At 43.9% G+C, this 19,989-nt stretch overlaps 1 protein-coding gene across 2 annotated transcripts; it reads right to left on the bottom strand.

The window, feature by feature from the left end:
• Positions 1-9,103: 9,103 nt before the first annotated feature.
• On the bottom strand, positions 9,104-15,897 carry ctsl.1 (cathepsin L.1). 2 transcript variants are annotated; one of them, XM_071366622.1, is made up of 9 exons: positions 15,777-15,897; positions 15,547-15,647; positions 14,715-14,857; positions 14,010-14,204; positions 13,317-13,514; positions 12,489-12,654; positions 11,667-11,775; positions 10,842-10,943; positions 9,104-9,405 (listed from the first exon to the last, which is right to left on the bottom strand). In XM_071366622.1, exons 2-8 carry the CDS (start codon positions 15,644-15,646, stop codon positions 10,844-10,846), a joined length of 1,011 nt encoding a protein of 336 aa, XP_071222723.1. In that variant the 5' UTR covers position 15,647; positions 15,777-15,897; the 3' UTR covers positions 9,104-9,405; positions 10,842-10,843. The 2 variants fall into 2 exon arrangements, with proteins under 2 accessions (XP_071222723.1, XP_071222724.1); XM_071366623.1 differs by lacking the exons at positions 14,010-14,204; positions 14,715-14,857; positions 15,547-15,647; positions 15,777-15,897 and adding an exon at positions 13,595-13,698.
• Between the last annotated feature and the right edge of the window lie 4,092 nt (positions 15,898-19,989).

The following is a 19,989-nucleotide window of genomic DNA, read 5'->3' on the forward strand; positions in this document are numbered from 1 at the left end:
ATCTCTATTTGAGTAAAATAAATAGTTTTGTTGTGATCACAAGAAAATCCTAACATTTCAAGGAAAGAGTGCACAGTCAGACAGAAAAAAACAGAATATTCTATCATAACGTGAGAACAATTAGTTTCCCTGGCTGTTATATGGCTGCTACTTAGAAATACTATAACAGTAAATTAATAGATGACATTCACTACTATAAACCGGTCTCCAATATAATTGCATAGCTCACACAGACCCACCGCAGACCTTAAATAAATATCCATGTGAAAAGACGTCCCATGGTCTGTTTTGTCAGCAAGCTCAATGTATTCCAAACACTGGTGCTAACTGTTCTCTTGCCCCCGCTCCTTCTTCTTCTTTAGGATTTGGTTGGCGGATCGCATCCAACTTTCATGTGCCAACACCGCCACCTACTGTACTGGTGAGTGTTGCCATTCACGGCCTACCTACATTCAATTCTTGATACGGTAATACAACATTCCAAAAAAGGACAATTACACTGCCAACTATTAGCCCTCACTAAAAAACCCACCACCTCATTCCAGTATGTAACCCTATCTAATCCTACTCCAGGCCAACGGTCTGGGAGGGCAGAACACTACCACTCAACACCCCCTGCAAATCTTCTGCACTAAAACTTTGCAATCCCAAGTACTTCTCTGCAGCTGCAACCATAACCTCTATTTTCTGTGACTTGCGTTCCATTTCTGCAGTACAGTTGTCAACCACGGCTTTGAATGCTAAGAAACCCACCTTACTGAAGCACATATTATTTCCAGCCCTCTCTATTGGTCTCTGTCTACTCACAGGAATCCTCATATGATCCTTCACCCTGTACCCATCTTCCTCTACCACTCTTCACTGATTCACCATACGACACTTTCTGTTCTACTCTGACCCTGGCAACCTCAATCTGCCTTTCTCGCACCGAACACCTCATATCTCCAGCTTTCTGTTCTACTCTGACCCTGGCAACCTCAATCTGCCTTTCTCGCACCGAACACCTCATATCTCCAGCTTTCTGTTCTACTCTGACCCTGGCAACCTCAATCTGCCTTTCTCGCACCGAACACCTCATATCTCCAGCTTTCTGTTCTACTCTGACCCTGGCAACCTCAATCTGCCTTTCTCGCACCGAACACCTCATATCTCCAGCTTTCTGTTCTACTCTGACCCTGGCAACCTCAATCTGCCTTTCTCGCACCGAACACCTCATATCTCCAGCTTTCTGTTCTACTCTGACCCTGGCAACCTCAATCTGCCTTTCTCGCACCGAACACCTCATATCTCCAGCTTTCTGTTCTACTCTGACCCTGGCAACCTCAATCTGCCTTTCTCGCACCGAACACCTCATATCTCCAGCTTTCTGTTCTACTCTGACCCTGGCAACCTCAATCTGCCTTTCTCGCACCGAACACCTCATATCTCCAGCTTTCTGTTCTACTCTGACCCTGGCAACCTCAATCTGCCTTTCTCGCACCGAACACCTCATATCTCCAGCTTTCTGTTCTACTCTGACCCTGGCAACCTCAATCTGCCTTTCTCGCACCGAACACCTCATATCTCCAGCTTTCTGTTCTACTCTGACCCTGGCAACCTCAATCTGCCTTTCTCGCACCGAACACCTCATATCTCCAGCTTTCTGTTCTACTCTGACCCTGGCAACCTCAATCTGCCTTTCTCGCACCGAACACCTCATATCTCCAGCTCCATGATCACACACACAGCTTACGTGCAACTTTCTCCACTGTTACTACACATTCCCTCCTGCACACCTCTCACATCTAGGAATCTCCCTCATACACACTGCTGCAACATAAACTTGACACCTAAAAACACTGTTGTATTTTCGGGAACAAAAGCTCTCACGGGATAACTTGACCTTGTCTGCCAAAGACTCTCCTCCATTTCCCCACGCTCTCCATCGGATCTGTGTCGCACCAAACGGCGGGCAACACAGACACCGGGAATCTTCCATTTCAACTGATCCTCCTCAACACTTAATGTCACTCCTTTCAATGGCGCCCTGCTCTGGAGAGTAAAGAACGTCACATTTCTTGTCCCTAAATCGTTGATCCGGAGCGCCCGCTCCCTCTGGACTGAAGAAACACAATGAATCATCACTAATCCACTTCGAGGTGCTCTCACCAAGTCAACAGTCCCCAACCTCTTCTCCACCCAACCTGACACCACATATGGATCAACCAAAATGCAAGGATCCTCTCCACAAACCTCACTCCCACTGGGCCAAAATAATCCTTTTCATCCTCGGGACGAGGCTCGAACTCGGCGGTCCTCACGGCAGGTACTTCATCCTCACTCTCGTCAGGTTCCATCTCTGAACTACTGGAGCAGGTATCCCTCTTTTTGCACTTGACGCCAACCTTACTCATCACACCGCTTCCCTCTACTCTCAGCTCCTTCTCGGCGGTCATCACTGTACCTGCCACCACATTTAATTCATCCTCACTCTCGTCACTTTCAATTTCCTTCTCTAGCTCTTCCAAAAATTCTGTTTGATCCTTCATTCCATATTCCATCAAAACATTTTCCACTTTTCAAATTTTTTCCTTATCTACCATCTTCTCCTTCACCAGATCTTCCAGAAGGTTTCTGGAACCCCCCACTCCATATTTATTCATAATATTTTTTTTCTTTTTTTCCCCCTTTCTTTCTTTTTTCCTTGTCCGCCATTTTCTTTCATGACCCCCCCTGAATTTCCTTGCTAAATCGGATCAGCCTAACCGTTCTTCTTCTTTGGGGTTTAACGGCGGTTGGCATTCAATATGTTGCATTACCGCCCCCAACTGGACTATATTATGAATCCATTATACTTTATGAAAAACACACCCTTCCAACTAACCCTACACTCATTAAAAACCCACTACCTCATTCCACTAATTTGACCCTATCTGCTCCTGCACCATGCCAACGGCCTGGGAGGACGGGACACCACCACTCAACACACCCTGTAACTCTTCTGAAGTCAAATCTCGTATGCCCAAATATTGCTCTGCAGCTGCCACCAAATTCAAATTCAAATATATTTATAAAGCCCTTTTTACATCATCAAATGTCACAAAGTGCTAATACCCTAAAACCCCAAACAGCAAGCAGTGCAGATGTAGAAGCATGGTGGCTTGGAAAAACTCTCCAGAAAGGCCAGAACCTAGGAAGAAACCTAGAGAGGAACCAGGCTCTAAGGTTTGGCCTGTCCACTTCTGGCTGTGCCAGGTGGAGATTATAAGAGTACATGGCCATTAAGGCCAGATTGTTCTTCAAGATGTTCAAACGTTCATAGATGACCAGCAGGGTCAAAAAATAATCACAGTGGTTATAGAGGGTGCAACAGGTCAGTACCTCAGGAGTCAATGTCAGGTGGATTTTCATAGCCGAGCATTCAGAGGTCGAGACAGCAGGTGTGGTAGAGAGAGCGAGAGAGCAAAAGAGATAGAGAGAGAGAAAGGAGGAGAAAGAGAGAGAGAGAGAAAGGAAGAGATTGAGAGAAAGAGAGCTGTTGCTCCTAGGCTGCTGTTTTCTCCCAGCCTTCTTCTTTAATTGTCCTGCTGGCGTGAAGGACCTTCTTCTCCCAGCCTTCTTCTTTAATTGTCCTGCTGGCGTGAAGGACCTTCTTCTCCCAGCCTTCTTCTTTAATTGTCCTGCTGGCGTGAAGGACCTTCTTCTCCCAGCCTTCTTCTTTAATTGTCCTGCTGGCGTGAAGGACCTTCTTCTCCCAGCCTTCTTCTTTAATTGTCCTGCTGGCGTGAAGGAACTTCTTCTCCCAGCCTTCTTCTTTAATTGTCCTGCTGGCGTGAAGGAACTTCTTCTCCCAGTCTTCTTCTTTAAAATTCCTGCTGGCGTGAATGACCTTCAGTCTAATACAGCAGGTCTGGGGCAAGGTAGCACGTCAGGTGAACAGGTCAGAGCTCCATAGCTGCAAGCAGAACAGTTAAAACTGGAACAGCAGCACGACCAGGTGGATTGGGAACCGCCAGGAGTCATCAGGCCAGGTAGTCCTGTGGCTAAGCTGTCATCAAGGCAAAGGGTGGCTACTCTTTTTTTAATATATTTATTTTTATTTTTATTTTTATAAAATGTACATCATTGTAAGTACAAAGATTTTGCCATATCCCAACCACCCTCCCTCCATACAACACATCCACCCAACCCCCCTAGTCCCTTCCCTACCTCTCCGCCCTACCTCAGTCCACCCACCTCGGTTCCCTCGCTCCCAATAATAATATTGATAATATTGATGACTGTACCTATTATGTAATGACTACTGGGAATACCTACGGGGAAACCTTAAAGCATCTCATCAGAGGGGAGCCTCTGCAAGCCATTAAAGTATGATATAAATGGTTGCCATTTTCTAATAAATGTATCATTGGAACCCCATAGAGAATACTTCATTTTCTCAAGCTTTAGGAAGAACATTACATCGTTGAGCCATTGAGAAGTAGAGGGGGTCTGAGCAGACTTCCACTGGAGAAGAATTATACGTCGAGCTAATAAGGATGTAAAAGCAACAGTATCGGCATGTTTGGGGTCCAAGGAAAGCAAGTCTTCTGGAACACCTAAGACAGCTATCAAGGGTCAAGGCTGCAGGTTCATTTCAAGCACCTCAGGCAAAGTTTTAAAAATAGAATCCCAGTAATTTTGTAGTTTAGAGCATTGAATGAACTTGTGACTAAGGTCACATGGTGAGACATGACATCTATCACACTCATCATTTACATTTGGATATACAGTATGTCAGACAATCTGGATTTGGAAAGATGCACCCTATGTAAAACCTTAAATTGTCTGAGACCAAGACGAGCACAAGACGTAGTGGATCGTACTCTATCAATCGCCTCATCCCACCAATCCTGTGTGAATTCAAAGAACAGGGCTCCGGGCAGCCGAGCGGAAATGGAGGAAAACTCGCCTCCCTGCGGACCTGGCATCCTTTCACTCCCTCCTCTCTACATTCTCCTCTTCTGTCTCTGCTGCTAAAGCCAATTTCTACCACTCTAAATTCCAAGCATCTGCCTCTAACCCTAGGAAGCTCTTTGCCACCTTCTCCTCCCTCCTGAATCCTCCTCCCCCTCCTCCCCCCTCCACCCTCTCTGCTGATGACTTCGTCAACCATTTTGAAAAGAAGGTCGACGACATCCGATCCTCGTTTGCTAAGTCAAACGACACCGCTGGTTCTGCTCACACTGCCCTACCCTGTGCTTTGACCTCTTTCTCCCCTCTCTCTCCAGATGAAATCTCGCGTCTTGTGACGGCCGGCCGCCCAACAACCTGCCCGCTTGACCCTATCCCCTCCTCTCTTCTCCAGACCATTTCCGGAGACCTTCTCCCTTACCTCACCTCGCTCATCAACTCTTCCTTGACCGCTGGCTACGTCCCTTCCGTCTTCAAGAGAGCGAGAGTTGCACCCCTTCTGAAAAAACCTACACTCGATCCCTCCGATGTCAACAACTACAGACCAGTATCCCTTCTTTCTTTTCTCTCCAAAACTCTTGAACGTGCCGTCCTTGGCCAGCTCTCCTGCTATCTCTCTCAGAATGACCTTCTTGATCCAAATCAGTCAGGTTTCAAGACTAGTCATTCAACTGAGACTGCTCTTCTCTGTGTCACGGAGGCGCTCCGCACTGCTAAAGCTAACTCTCTCTCCTCTGCTCTCATCCTTCTAGACCTATCGGCTGCCTTTGATACTGTGAACCATCAGATCCTCCTCTCCACCCTCTCCGAGCTGGGCATCTCCGGCGCGGCCCACGCTTGGATTGCGTCCTACCTGACAGGTCGCTCCTACCAGGTGGCGTGGCGAGAATCTGTCTCCGCACCACGTGCTCTCACCACTGGTGTCCCCCAGGGCTCTGTTCTAGGCCCTCTCCTATTCTCGCTATACACCAAGTCACTTGGCTCTGTCATATCCTCACATGGTCTCTCCTATCATTGCTATGCAGACGACACACAATTAATCTTCTCCTTTCCCCCCTCTGATAACCAGGTGGTGAATCGCATCTCTGCATGTCTGGCAGACATATCAGTGTGGATGACGGATCACCACCTCAAGCTGAACCTCGGCAAGACGGAGCTGCTCTTCCTCCCGGGGAAGGACTGCCCGTTCCATGATCTCGCCATCACGGTTGACAACTCCATTGTGTCCTCCTCCCAGAGTGCTAAGAACCTTGGCGTGATCCTGGACAACACCCTGTCGTTCTCAACTAACATCAAGGCGGTGACCCGTTCCTGTAGGTTCATGCTCTACAACATTCGCAGAGTACGACCCTGCCTCACGCAGGAAGCGGCGCAGGTCCTAATCCAGGCACTTGTCATCTCCCGTCTGGATTACTGCAACTCGCTGTTGGCTGGGCTCCCTGCCTGTGCCATTAAACCCCTACAACTCATCCAGAACGCCGCAGCCCGTCTGGTGTTCAACTTTCCCAAGTTCTCTCACGTCACCCCGCTCCTCCGCTCTCTCCACTGGCTTCCAGTTGAAGCTCGCATCCGCTACAAGACCATGGTGCTTGCCTACGGAGCTGTGAGGGGAACGGCACCTCCGTACCTTCAGGCTCTGATCAGGCCCTACACCCAAACAAGGGCACTGCGTTCATCCACCTCTGGCCTGCTCGCCTCCCTACCTCTGAGGAAGTACAGTTCCCGCTCAGCCCAGTCAAAACTGTTCGCTGCTCTGGCACCCCAATGGTGGAACAAACTCCCTCACGACGCCAGGTCAGCGGAGTCAATCACCACCTTCCGGAGACACCTGAAACCCCACCTCTTTAAGGAATACCTAGGATAGGATAAAGTAATCCTTCTAGCCCCCCCTCCCCTTAAAAGAGTTAGATGCACTATTGTAAAGTGGTTGTTCCACTGGATATCATAAGGTGAATGCACCAATTTGTAAGTCGCTCTGGATAAGAGCGTCTGCTAAATGACTTAAATGTAATGTAAATGTAATTCAACACCCATTTCCCGTTCCCAAGCAGATTTAATTTTGTTGGTGGAGTGTTTGTCCAATGACAAAATACACAGATAGATCTGAGAAATGACTGCTTTCTGTCGAGGTAATAGAATCAATATGCCATCCCAGGGTTGGCAAGGGGGTGGAGCAGGGAAGCCAGAAAATTGGGAGGAAACGCAAAGCCTAATTTGAAGGTAACAGAAAAAGTGAGATGGAGGCAAAGAGTATTTAGAGGCCAGGTTGGGAAAACTAGAAAAAATTATATTTACATATAAAGTCTTGGAAGGAATTAATACCTTTCCTCGTCCAGTAAGAGAAATCATTATCTATTAGAGAAGCGGGGAATAAGTGATTCTTATCAATAGGAACCATAGTAGATGCAGCGGAGAATTTAAAATGTAGTCGAAACTGGTACCAAATCTTGAGTGTGGAAAGCACTACAGGATTGCGAGTATAGTGAGACGGGGATGTTGGGAAAGAAGAGCAGAGTAAAGCAGAAAGAGAAGAAGAAAAACAAAAATGTGCCTCTAGGTGGCACCGTGGGGTATCTGGAGCATGTAACCAGAGAATGGTCATTTCTGAAAGTTGGCTGCCCAGTAATAGTATAAAATGTTGGGTAGTGCAAGACCTCCAATAAACTTGTATCTCTGAAGTAAAGATCTACTGACTCTGGGTACCTTTCCTCCCCAGATAAATGTGGTAACAGCCTGATTGATTGACTTAACAAAACACTTTGGTAAAAACAATGGGATAGATTGAAATAGATAAAGGAATTTGGGTAAACTGTTCATTTTTACAGCATTATCCTTCCTATACGTGATAGTGGTAAACTACCCCATCTCTGAAAATCAGTTTTTTATTTGCGAAAAAAAGGGGAGCAAAGTTTGCAGAAAAAAGAGCATGTAATGAACGAGTTACGTTCACTCCAAGGTAAACCAGAGCGGCTAAGCTGAAAGGGCAAGTCTGTCTGCTGGAGCTGTAGCGCTGCTGGATTGATTGGGAAGCACTCACTTTTCTGGAGATTCAGCTTGTAACCGGAGAAGGAGCCAAAGTTCTCCAGAATAGAAAGGATAGAAGGTAAACAGGTTACAGGGTTATTTACATAGAGTAACAAATAATCTGCATATAATGATAACCTATGTTCAACTCCTTCCCTTGTTACACCTTGGAAAGAGGAGGATGCCAGCAAAGCAACTGAAAGGGGCTCAATGGCGATGGCGAATAATAAAGGGGACAGTGGGCAGCCTTGGCGTGATCCACGTTCAAGGGCAAAATAATCAGAACGGGTGTCATTGGTACAGACACTGGCCTGGGGAGATCCATGAGCTAAATTTGTCCCCAAATCCAAATTTTTAAGAACAGCAAATAGGTACTCCCACTCAATTCTGTCAAATGCCTTCTCTGCGTCTAGGGAGATTACCACCTGGAGAATTGTTGGAGAATTGTTTATAATAAATAATGTTAAACAGCGTACGAATGTTAAAAAATGAATATCTGTCCTTCATAAAGCCGGTTTGTTCCTGTGATATGAGTCCTGGTAAGACTACTTCCAGACGCCTCGCTATCACCTTCGCCAGCACCTTTACATCCACATTAAGGAGGCTTAGGGGCCTAAATGAAGAACAGGAAGTGCGGTCTTTCCCCTTCTTAAGGAGAAGTGCTATTGAAGCGTGTGTTAGGGTGGGTGGCAACGAGCCACGTTCAAGTCATAGACTGAATAACTTCGTCAAGAAAGGCTGGCTACTTTGAAGAATCTCAAATATAAAATATATTTTGATTTGTTTAACACTTTTTTGGTTACTACATGATTCCATATGTGTTATTTCATAGTTGTGATGTCTTCACTATTATTCTAAAATGTAGAAAATAGTGAAAATAAAGAAAAACTCTTGAATGAGTGGGTTTGTCCAAACCTTTGACTGGTACTGTATGTCATTATAAAAGCATGGGATTTTATGGGATTTTATCCATAAATAAGATAAAAAGATGTGCACCTTTCTGTCCAATGAGGTAATTTCTGGAGAATATTTCTGCAAGTAAAAATATGCTTAGCCTATACTTTAGAATAGGGAACACCTTTTAAGTAGTTACTTTGTCCTTTATGGCCCCACATTGAAACACACATTGAATTTCCACCACAAATAGTTGCACAGGCGTAAAACTTTTATTTTCTTCATTTTTTACAATTTTTTACATTTATTTACATTCGAAAATCAGAATGATTTTTAGTGTTTTTTTTGCGCATGAATAACATTCTTAGAACAGGACTATTTTCTGGATGTACTGTATAGTGAAATGCGTGACCCTCAACTACCAAAGAAATAATGCACAACATCTAAAATTCTGGTTATTGCTACAAAAACTAAAATTTGCTTAAATTATTGTTCTGGTTTGTCTGTGTCAAGTCATTTTCACCCTCCGTAAGCTTCAGATATCCTCTCCTGGATCTGTGTAGGGGAAATACAAAAACATTAACCATCAACAGAAACCGACTGACCAATGTACTGACTATAATGATAGCTAGTGTCCATTAATCACTGTGAATTACAAAGGTTAAGTTGATATGATCAGTTTGTGGGAAAATGTGATGAATTGCCAAACGGACTGAACTTTTGGCCTTGTGGACATATTTAGAAGAGATCTTAAAACACTTATTTTTTGCGTTGCTTTTCCTTCAGGCGCTTTTTAGTTGTTCAGTTTGTCAATCTTTTGTTTTGTAGCTTATGTTTGTTGAGTAGTAAATATTTCAGCTTTTATTTTCAGTGTTGTTTTTTGTGTGTGTAAAGAACAGTGCGTTGCATTCCATGTCTGAAATGTGCTGTATAAATAAAGTTTGATTGGATTTAATTTGGCCTAATTTATATAAGTGTATGAGTTGTTTACAAGTAGCTCAGCTTCAATCCAACACGAATCTTCACTCAGTACACAAAGGCCCTTCTGTCTGGGATTATACACAGTAAGGCTGTGGTTCAACATCAACTCATCATGGTTAACATTTCAATGATATGTGTTTGGGATAAACACTGCTAATAGGTGAATGATATGTGTTTGGGATAAACACTGCTAATAACTGAATGATATGTAGTTAGGATAAACACTGCTAATAGGTGAATGATATGTAGTTAGAATAAACACTGCTAGTAGGTGAATGATATGTAGTTAGGATAGACACTGCTAATAGGTGAATGATATGTGTTTGGGATAAACACTGCTAATAGGTGAATGATATGTAGTTAGAATAAACACTGCTAGTAGGTGAATGATATGTAGTTAGGATAGACACTGCTAATAGGTGAATGATATGTGTTTGGGATAAACACTGCTAATAACTGAATGATATGTAGTTAGGATAAACACTGCTAATAGGTGAATGATATGTAGTTAGAATAAACACTGCTAGTAGGTGAATGATATGTAGTTAGGATAAACACTGCTAATAAGTGAATGATATGTAGTTAGGATAAACACTGCTAATAGGTGAATGATATGTCGTTAGGATAGACACTGCTAATAGGTGAATGGTATGTAGTTAGGATAAACACTGCTAATAAGTGAATGATATGTAGTTAGACACTAATACTATAGTAGCTAATGAAATAGTATGTGAGTATAGATATAGTTGTGATAGACACTAATACTATAGTAGCTAATGAGATAGTATGTGAGTATAGATATAGTTGTGATAGACACTAATACTATAGTAGCTAATGAGATAGTATGTGAGTATAGATATAGTTGTGATAGACACTAATACTATAGTAGCTAATGAGATAGTATGTGAGTATAGATATAGTTGTGATATACACTAATACTACAGTAGCTAATAAGATAGTATGTGAGTATAGATATAGTTGTGATAGACACTGATGGCCGTCAGACTCACCCTTAGACCAGGGGGTAGCTGGAAGCGGTGGCGATGCCACACTGGTTGTGCTTGTTCCTGGACATCATGATGTAGCCTTTATCTCCCCATCCAAGGCCCCAGCTGGAACATACACATCAACCACTGACTTAGCATTTAGCAATAGCATAACATCGTTCATCAAGCAACCACTGACTTAGCATTTAGCAATAGCATAACATCGTTCATCAAGCAACCACTGACTTAGCATTTAGCAATAGCATAACATCGTTCATCAAGCAACCACTGACTTAGCATTTAGCAATAGCATAACATCGTTCATCAAGCAACCACTGACTTAGCATTTAGCAATAGCATAACATCGTTCATCAAGCAACCACTGACTTAGCATTTAGCAATAGCATAACATCGTTCATCAAGCAACCACTGACTTAGCATTTAGCAATAGCATAACATCGTTCATCAAGCAACCACTGACTTAGCATTTAGCAATAGCATAACATCGTTCATCAAGCAACCACTGACTTAGCATTTAGCAATAGCATAACATCGTTCATCAAGCAACCACTGACTTAGCATTTAGCAATAGCATAACATCGTTCATTGATATTAGTGTGTCGGACTGCTTCCCCCACCTGTTTTTAGCATCACAGTTTGCTATGGGTACATCAGGAACCATGCTAACTAAAATACCCCCTCAGTCCTCAGTCCTGTTTTACCAGAGCCCATCTTTGACAGTACTGAGATTATGGAATGCAGCTGCAACGCCATTGATTTATGGTTGCTCTTGACCAATCCAATAGGCCTAGCTTTATTTGATACAGTATGCAATATGTTGTTGTTTACCTGTTCTTCACCAGCCAGTAGTCCTGGCCGTCATCACTAGTGCCGTAGCCCACAGCCAGCACACCATGATCTAGATCATCACTGCTGCACTCTAGCTCATCATAGACACCTGGGAATAAACAAACATGTCATTATTCTCAATATGCACCCAATGTCAGCCTGGTATCAGTTTATATTTGTCACATTGTGAGGCTTTTGCAAAAGAAAGGGGTCACAGTTGTTGACACCTAAGTCAATATATTGCATTCGATGTACAAAACACACAGGGAGCATATACTTAGCAGACGCTCTTATCCAAAGCGACTTACAGGTGCTATTAGGGTTAAGTGCCTTGCTCAAGAGCACATTGACAGATTTTCAAGTAGTCAGCGCAGGGATTCTAACCAGCAACCTTTCAGTTACTGGCCCAACCGTTTAACCGCTAAGCTACCTGCCGTCCAGAACCGCAAGTCACAGTCAGTTCACAGTTATGAACAACCAGTTATGGAGTCCGTCTCAATGAAGCCTTCATAAGCCCTTTATAAGGCCTACATAAATGCTTCACAAATCATTCATAAGAAAATGTCATACTATAAACTATATAAGGTTATGCCACATTTGGTAAAGAACCAGATGTCAGGACCTGTTATTTGCTTATAAAAGATGTGTGAAGCATATACATGGGCCTTATCAAGGGTTTATGAAGGCGTGATTGCACATTAGAGGTGTAGTTTGTTTAAAGTGTGACCAAGATGACAGGTGTAGGTTCAGGCTGGAGAGAGCCGTGTCTTAAAAGGCATAACATGATTCCTCTAGAGAGAGGTGTGTCCAAAAAGACCTCACCTGAGTCGTAGAGCTGGAAGGAGGAGTGTGCGGCATCGATAGCCACCGACACCGGTCCCACGGTGGCCACCGCCTGCTGCAGTGCCTTCTCGTCACCACTGGTCACATCAACAAACCCGCTGCAGGTGGCACCCACACTGTCGGGCTTGTAGCGGCACGTCTTGTCCTGTCAAAGGAAAGACATTGTTAAATAAACACTACAGAAGCATAGTTGCTAGTTGTTTACGCGTTTCCATAGAAACGTTTTATGAGGGATTCCACAGCATTATTTTGACTGAGCGTAAAAATAGGAAGTTTTCTTAAATATTAAGTTTTCTACATTAAAATTGGCAAAAATAGCATGAACTAGTAGAAGTGCAAGCACATACATCATAGCGAATTTAAAACCTAAAATTCATACCTAAATGCATCGTTGTAAAATAATGCTCCTTTCTGTCAGAATCTATTGCACCGCTAAATATATACCATAGATGGCAGTGTTGTGCTACTTCCTTGAGTCAGAAAGGCGTCATATCCCAGTGTTTTCAAACCTCTCCTCCGGGACCCCCAGACGTTACCCATAATTAGTCAACAAGCTCAATAAGGTGTGCTAGCTCTGGAAGTTCAGATACATGGAACGAGGGAGAGGTTTGAAAACCCCTGTCATGGCCTACTACTACGTTGTGTGCCCCACATTGGGAGAAGGATGACATTAAAAATGGACTGAAACAGGGAAGGCCTAATGAGTTCATTAAGAAATGCTAGTTTTCGTTTTCCATTGGGAAATGTTTTTAAACATTTGACCCTAATGAACACAACCCTTCCCACTGCTCACTGCTCAGTACTTACCTCAGCCTGGTAGGGGTAGGAGTCCTCAGTATCCACGCCTCCAGGGGCCAAGGACTTGATGTACTCGAAGGCCTGGTCCATGAGACCGCCCATACAGCCCATGTTGCCGAAATCGCCGGAGCAGTCAACCAGCTGCTGCTCACTGAGGGACACCAGCTTATTGGTCTTCTTATAGTACTGTCCTTCCAGAGATCCAGTCTGAGGGAGGGAGATGGGGAGTTAGAGAGACATGGCAGGGAAATGTCAAATGAAGGACGCTCACATTCTAATAGATGTACCTTTGCTAAGTTTTAGGGTCACAACCCACAGTGTTTTGAAAACAGCTGAATACAAAAATGGAAACATTTACAGACTGGGGATATTGTTTCTCTCTCACCACGCACAAGACAAAAGAGAACAAGTATTAGAACAGGCTGACCAATTACTCTACAGTGGAGGCTGGTGGGAGGAGCTGTAGGAGTTCTCAATGTAATGGCTGAAATGGAATAAACGGAACAGAGTCAAACATGTGGTTTCCATATGTTTGATGAGTTTGATACTGTTCCATTAATTCCATTCCAGCTTTTACAATGAGCCCATCCCCCTATAGCTCCTCCCACCAGCCTCTACTGCTCAACTACATCTGACTAGAGCAGAGTTTAGGATGTAGTTAACTCACTCTCTTAACCCCTTCCCTCCCTCTCCCTCTCTTACCGCACTGAATGCCCAGCAGGAGCCGCATTGCTTCTGGTCCTTGATGGGCGTGACGTAGCCCTTGTCCCTCCAGTCCACGGTGGTGGGCAGGTCGTTGTCCCCAAGCATTGGGAAGAAGGTAGAGCCGCGGGCCTTGGAGGCGTTGAAGGAGCCCAGGCAGCCCTGGGAGATGACGCGTCTGTACTCCTCATTATCCTGCGATAGAGGGGCACAACAATAGATACACATACTAATTTATACATCATTTATATTAGATACATTGGTGGTGGATGAGGTAGGTTTTCCACTTACTATGTAAAACGCATTGAGAACCTTAGTTGGTAGAAAGGCTCTATATAAATCCAATCCGTTATAATAATTATTTATTATCAATGGACAAAATTATTTCAGAAAGACTATTTCCCTTGTTTTTTTTTTTGGGGGGGGGGGGGTCTATCCTTCTATTGTTTTTCATGATTTAGTTCAGATAAAAGATACAGATCACAAAAATATTAACAAGTCCATAGTTCATCAAAATCATGTCAATTTAATTGTCAATTTAATCGTGTCAGTTTTCTTTATTTTTCTATGAATGCTGTAAATCTGAAAATGGGACAGACAAAGAGAGATCCTTCTATTGTTCATTTAATCATTTTATCCTTCATAAATTGACATATACGTATGTGATCTGTTCTATGTCTACAGTGACAAGTTTCTGGGCCGTACCATGTCAGCGAAGTAGGTCATGCCCAGACGGTAGGACTTGATGCCCTTGTCAGCCAGCATGTTGTGAACCACTACCAGCTTCCGGTTAGAGATCCAGGAGCTCATACGCTGAGCCTCCTCCACCTGAGAGCTGTACGACTTCCCTGTAGGAGTCAAAGTCAGTTCATTCAAGGCCTTATTCAGACTTGAGATAAGTTGACTAAACATGACTATTTTTGAATTACAGTAAATCCATGTTTTATTGACTTAAGTCCATGTTAAATCTACTTATCTCAAGGCCCTCCGTGAGGAAACAATAGAAAACAATAAAGCCAGACGTTCAGGATTAACCGGTGCCTCTATTAAATATCACCAAATATAATAACATACTATGCAGGCTGTGAGTATTTCGAGACATTTGTAGTTGTCTGTAAGCAGCTCTTGTGAAAGAAAAGGTTGTTGTCATCCTGCTCTACATCACATTAAACAGGATAACAAGAGAGCAAGGGTTCAGATTGATAAGAAACATGAAGAAATGAGGAGATAGTCACAGACTCCATTAAACAGGATAACAAGAGAGCAGAGGCTCAGATTGATAAGAAACATGAAGAAATGAGGAGATAGTCACAGACTCCATTAAACAGGATAACGAGAGAGCAGAGGCTCAGATTGATAAGAAACATGAAGAAATGAGGAGATAGTCACAGACTCCATTAAACAGGATAACAAGAGAGCAGAGGCTCAGATTGATAAGAAACATGAAGAAATGAGGAGATAGTCACAGACTCCATTGTTGTCAATGATAAGAAGCTAAAGTGAAACAAGCTGACGTGAAAAGAGATGCTTCTCTTACCAAACTTCAGTTTCCAGGCATGGAACTCCAAGTCCTCCAATGAGAAGCTAGCGGCACTCGCCACTGCCAGAGCAGCAGCCACAACTACCAACAACTTCATTCTGAGGAGAAAGACAGCAGAGATTTACTAAGAACAACAGGAGACAGATCATACAGGGAGCTACAGTAAGCGTCAGATGTTTCTGAAACAGGAAGCGTGTGTGTGTCTGTCTGTGTCTGTGACTACTCACCTGTGTGTGTGTGTGTAGATTGTCTTGAAGCCACTGGCTGGTGATGGAGAACTGTCACTCTGTCCTCTGCTTAAGTACTTGCTGTGGTTATTGTTCAGTCAGGTGCCTGTCACGAAGCCATAAACTTCAGCAGGGGAAGACACGGGGGCGAGACAGACCATAGAATGCTTACCAGTCAATTTACTGGAAGAAAACAGGGTGTGGGAAATCACACTAGAACAGTTGCATGACAAACATGCCTTTGTTTTAGGGAACAGTATGTCATTTAGATCTTCTTTATTGTAGATAGAGAAGTTACATTTGTCTTTACAGTATTTTGTGACAGAGCAAAAAATACATACAAATTGAATTTGCAATCAACCAATCCAGTGCCGTGTATTCTTGGATGACAAGCTTCCGCAAATAAATGACCAATACATTTTTTAAATAATGATACTAATTTATCTTTTGTCACTCTCTGTGTTTTCATAATTTTACATCAATTCACAAGTGGCTGAATTTCACCAGATATATCACCCGAGAGACAGAAACAGCTTCTCTCTGTCTCAGTATGTGTAGCCCATGTATCTGATCCTGTCTGGACCAAAAGAGTAAGACATGTTATTACATACAGCCAGGAAGAACTATTGGATATCAGAGCGATGTCAACTTACCAACATTACGACCAGGAATACGACTTTCCCGAATCGGATCCTTTGTTCGCACGACCGACCCAAAACAACGTCGCCGCAGAAGAGGTAGACGGAGCAACCTCCTGGTCAGACTTCCGAAGGCATGCACACCACCCACCGCTTCCGAGTATATTACTCGCCAATGTCCAGTCTCTAGACAACAAGGTAGACGAAATTAGGACAATTGTTGCTTTCCAGAGAGACATCAGAGATGATAACATTCTCTGTTTCACGGAAACATGGATCGGTCGGGATATGTTGTCGGAGTCTGTACAGCCACCGGGATTCTTCATGCGTCGTTCTGAGAGAAATAAACATCTCTCTGGGAAGAAGAAGGGCGGGGATGTATGCTTCATGATTAACGACACATGGTGTAATCGTAACAACATACAGGAACTCAAGTCCTTTTGTTCACCTGACCTAGAATTCCTCACAATCAAATGCCGACCATTTTATCTCCCAAGAGAATTCTCGTCGGTGATTGTCACCGCCAATACCACGACAGCCCTCAAGGAACTTCACTGGACTCTATGCAAACTGGAAACAATATATCCTGAGGCTGCATTTATTGTAGCTGGGGATTTTAACAAAGCAAATTTGAGAACAAGGCTAACTAAATTCTACCAGCATATTGATTGTAGGAATTGTACAGGCAACACACTGGATCACTGATGCTCTAACTTCCGCAATGCATACAAGGCCCTCCTCTGCCCTCCCTTCGGCAAATCCAACCATGACTCCATTTTGCTTCTACCGTCCCATAGGCAGAGACTCCCCCTCTCCTTCTCCGTCACCAACGTGAGTAAGACATTTAGACGTGTTAACCCTCGCAGGGCTGCCGGCCCTGACGGCATCACTATCCGCATCCGCAGAGAATGCGCAGACCAGCTGGCTGGTGTGTTTACGGACATATTCAATCAATCCCTATCCCAGTCTGCTGTCCCCACATGCTTCAAGAGGGCTACCATTGTCTCTGTACCCAAGAAGTCAAAGATAACTGAACTAGATGACTATCGTCCCGTAGCACTCACTTCTGTCATCATGGAGTGCTTTGAGAGACTAGTCAAGGATCATATCACTGCCACCTTACCTGCCACCCTAGACCAACTTCAATTTGCATACCGCCCCAATAGATCCACAGACGATGCAATCGCCATCACACTGTACACTGCCCTATCCCATCTGGACAAGAGGAATACCTATGTAAGAATGCTGTTCATTGACTACAGCTCAGCATTCAACACCATAGTACCCTCCAAGCTCATCATTAAGCTTGAGGCCCTGGGTCTCAACACCGCCCTGTGCAACTGGGTCCTGGACTTTCTGACGGGCCGCCCTAGGTGGTGAAGGTAGGAAACAACATCTCCACCTTGCTGATCCGCAACACTGGGACCCCACAAGGGTGTGTGCTCAGCCCCCTCTTGTACTCCCTATTCACCCATGACTGCGTGGCCATGCATGCCTCCAACTCAATTATCAAGTTTGCAGATGACACAACAGTAGTGGGCTTGATCACCAACAACAACGAGACAGCCTACAGGGAGGCGGTGAGGGCACTCGGAGTGTGGTGTCAGGAAAACAACCTTTCACTCAACGTCAGCAGAACAAAGGAGATGATCGTGGACTTCAGGAACCTCCCCCCATCCACATCAACGGGGCAGTAGTGGAGAAGGTGGAAAGTTTTAAGTTCCTCTGTGTACACATCACGGACAAACTGAAGTGGTCCACCCACACAGACAGCGTGGTGAAGAAGGCGCAACAGCACCTCTTCAACCTCAGGAGGCTGAAAAAATGTGCACAATTGAGAGCATCCTGTCGGGCTGTATCACCGCCTGGTACAGCAACTACACCGCCCACAACCGCAAGGCTCTCCAGAAGGTGGTGCGGTCTGCACAACGCATCACCGGGCAAACTACCTGCCCTCCAGGACACCTACAGCACCCGATGTCACAGGAAGGCCAAAAAGATCATCAAGGACAACAACCACCTGAGCCACTGCCTGTTCACCCCACTATCATCCAGAAGGCACGGTCAGTACAGGTGCATCAAAGTTGGGACCGAGAGACTATTAAACAGCTTCTATCTCAAGGCCATCAGACTGTTAAACAGCAATCACTAACACAGAGACGCTGCTGCCAACATATAGACTCAAAATCATTGGCCACTTTAATAAATGTCACTTTAAGAATGTTTACATATCTTACATTACTCATCTCATATGTACATATATACTGTATGGTTCTGCCCCTGAAAAAGGCAGTTATCCCAATGTTCCTAGGCCATCATTGAAAATAATAATTTGTTCTTAACTGACTTGCCTAGTTAAATAAAAGTAAAATTAAAAATAAAATGTTATACCATCTATTGCCTATGCAGCTCGGTCATCACTGATCCATATATTTATATGTACATATTCTTATTCCATCCCTTTACATTTGAGTGTATTAGGTAGTTGTTGTGGAATTGTTAGATTACTTGTTAGATTTTACTGCACTGTGGGAACTAGAAGCACAAGCATTTCGCTACACTCACATTAAACCCGGGATCGATTGAGATGAAAGCTGTATGTCAACAGTTATTTGATGCAACATGATTACAGTGCAGTAGCATAATAACATAAGTGAAATAGCATGGAAACAATATTGACTGAATCACTTTGTTTCCAGTGTACATGTAGGCCTGAATTGGGTGAGTTTCATTTTCTAATCAGGATTTCCGTCAACGGTGATGCTTCAACTTCTTTGCAAGAAATGACTGACGTGTCATTTACAGAAGATGTTAATTTCCCCATTTCTCATCTATTACTGGGTGTCACATGGTAGTGGTGTGTGCAGTGCTCTCCACTACCATGTCTTCCTATTGGACTGTTTCGGGGGTGTCCAGATGTCCTGTGGTAATGGTCATGCTAATTCCTCTTAAATAGGTGACGCTGAAAGGGCATAAGAGGAACACACACACACACGTAACATCACAGCTGTTCCAGTATCTAATTCATGTCCCACACTGAGAACACATTGGAACAAAAAAGACCCTTACAGAATTTACTTTATTCTAAAATGGATTAGATCGTTTTCCCCTCAATAATCTACATACAATAACCCATAATGACAAAGCAAAAACAGGTTTTCAGACTGTATAAATGTTTAAATGTATATTTAAAAAAAAAACTGGAATAGCACATTTACATTAGTATTCAGACCATTTACTCAGTACTGTGTTGAAGTACCTTTGGCAATGATTACAGCCCCGAGTCTTCTTGGGTATGACGTTACAAGCTTGGCACACCTGTATTTGAGGAGTTTCTCCCATTTTTCTCTGCAGATCCTCTTCTGTGACGTTGGATGGGGAGCGTTGCTGCCCAGCTATTTTCAGGTCTCTCCAGAGAAGTTCAATCGGGTTCAAGTCCGGGCTCTGGCTGGGCCACTCAAGAACATTCAAAGACTTGTCCTGAAGCACATCCTGCGTTGTCTTGGCAGTGTGCTTAGGGTCATTGTCCTGTTGGAAGGTGAACCTTCACCCCAGTCTGAAGTCCTTAGCGCTCT

Source organism: Salvelinus alpinus, chromosome 25 (genome assembly GCF_045679555.1).
Source record: "Salvelinus alpinus chromosome 25, SLU_Salpinus.1, whole genome shotgun sequence".
Classification (NCBI taxonomy): Eukaryota; Metazoa; Chordata; class Actinopteri; order Salmoniformes; family Salmonidae; genus Salvelinus; species Salvelinus alpinus.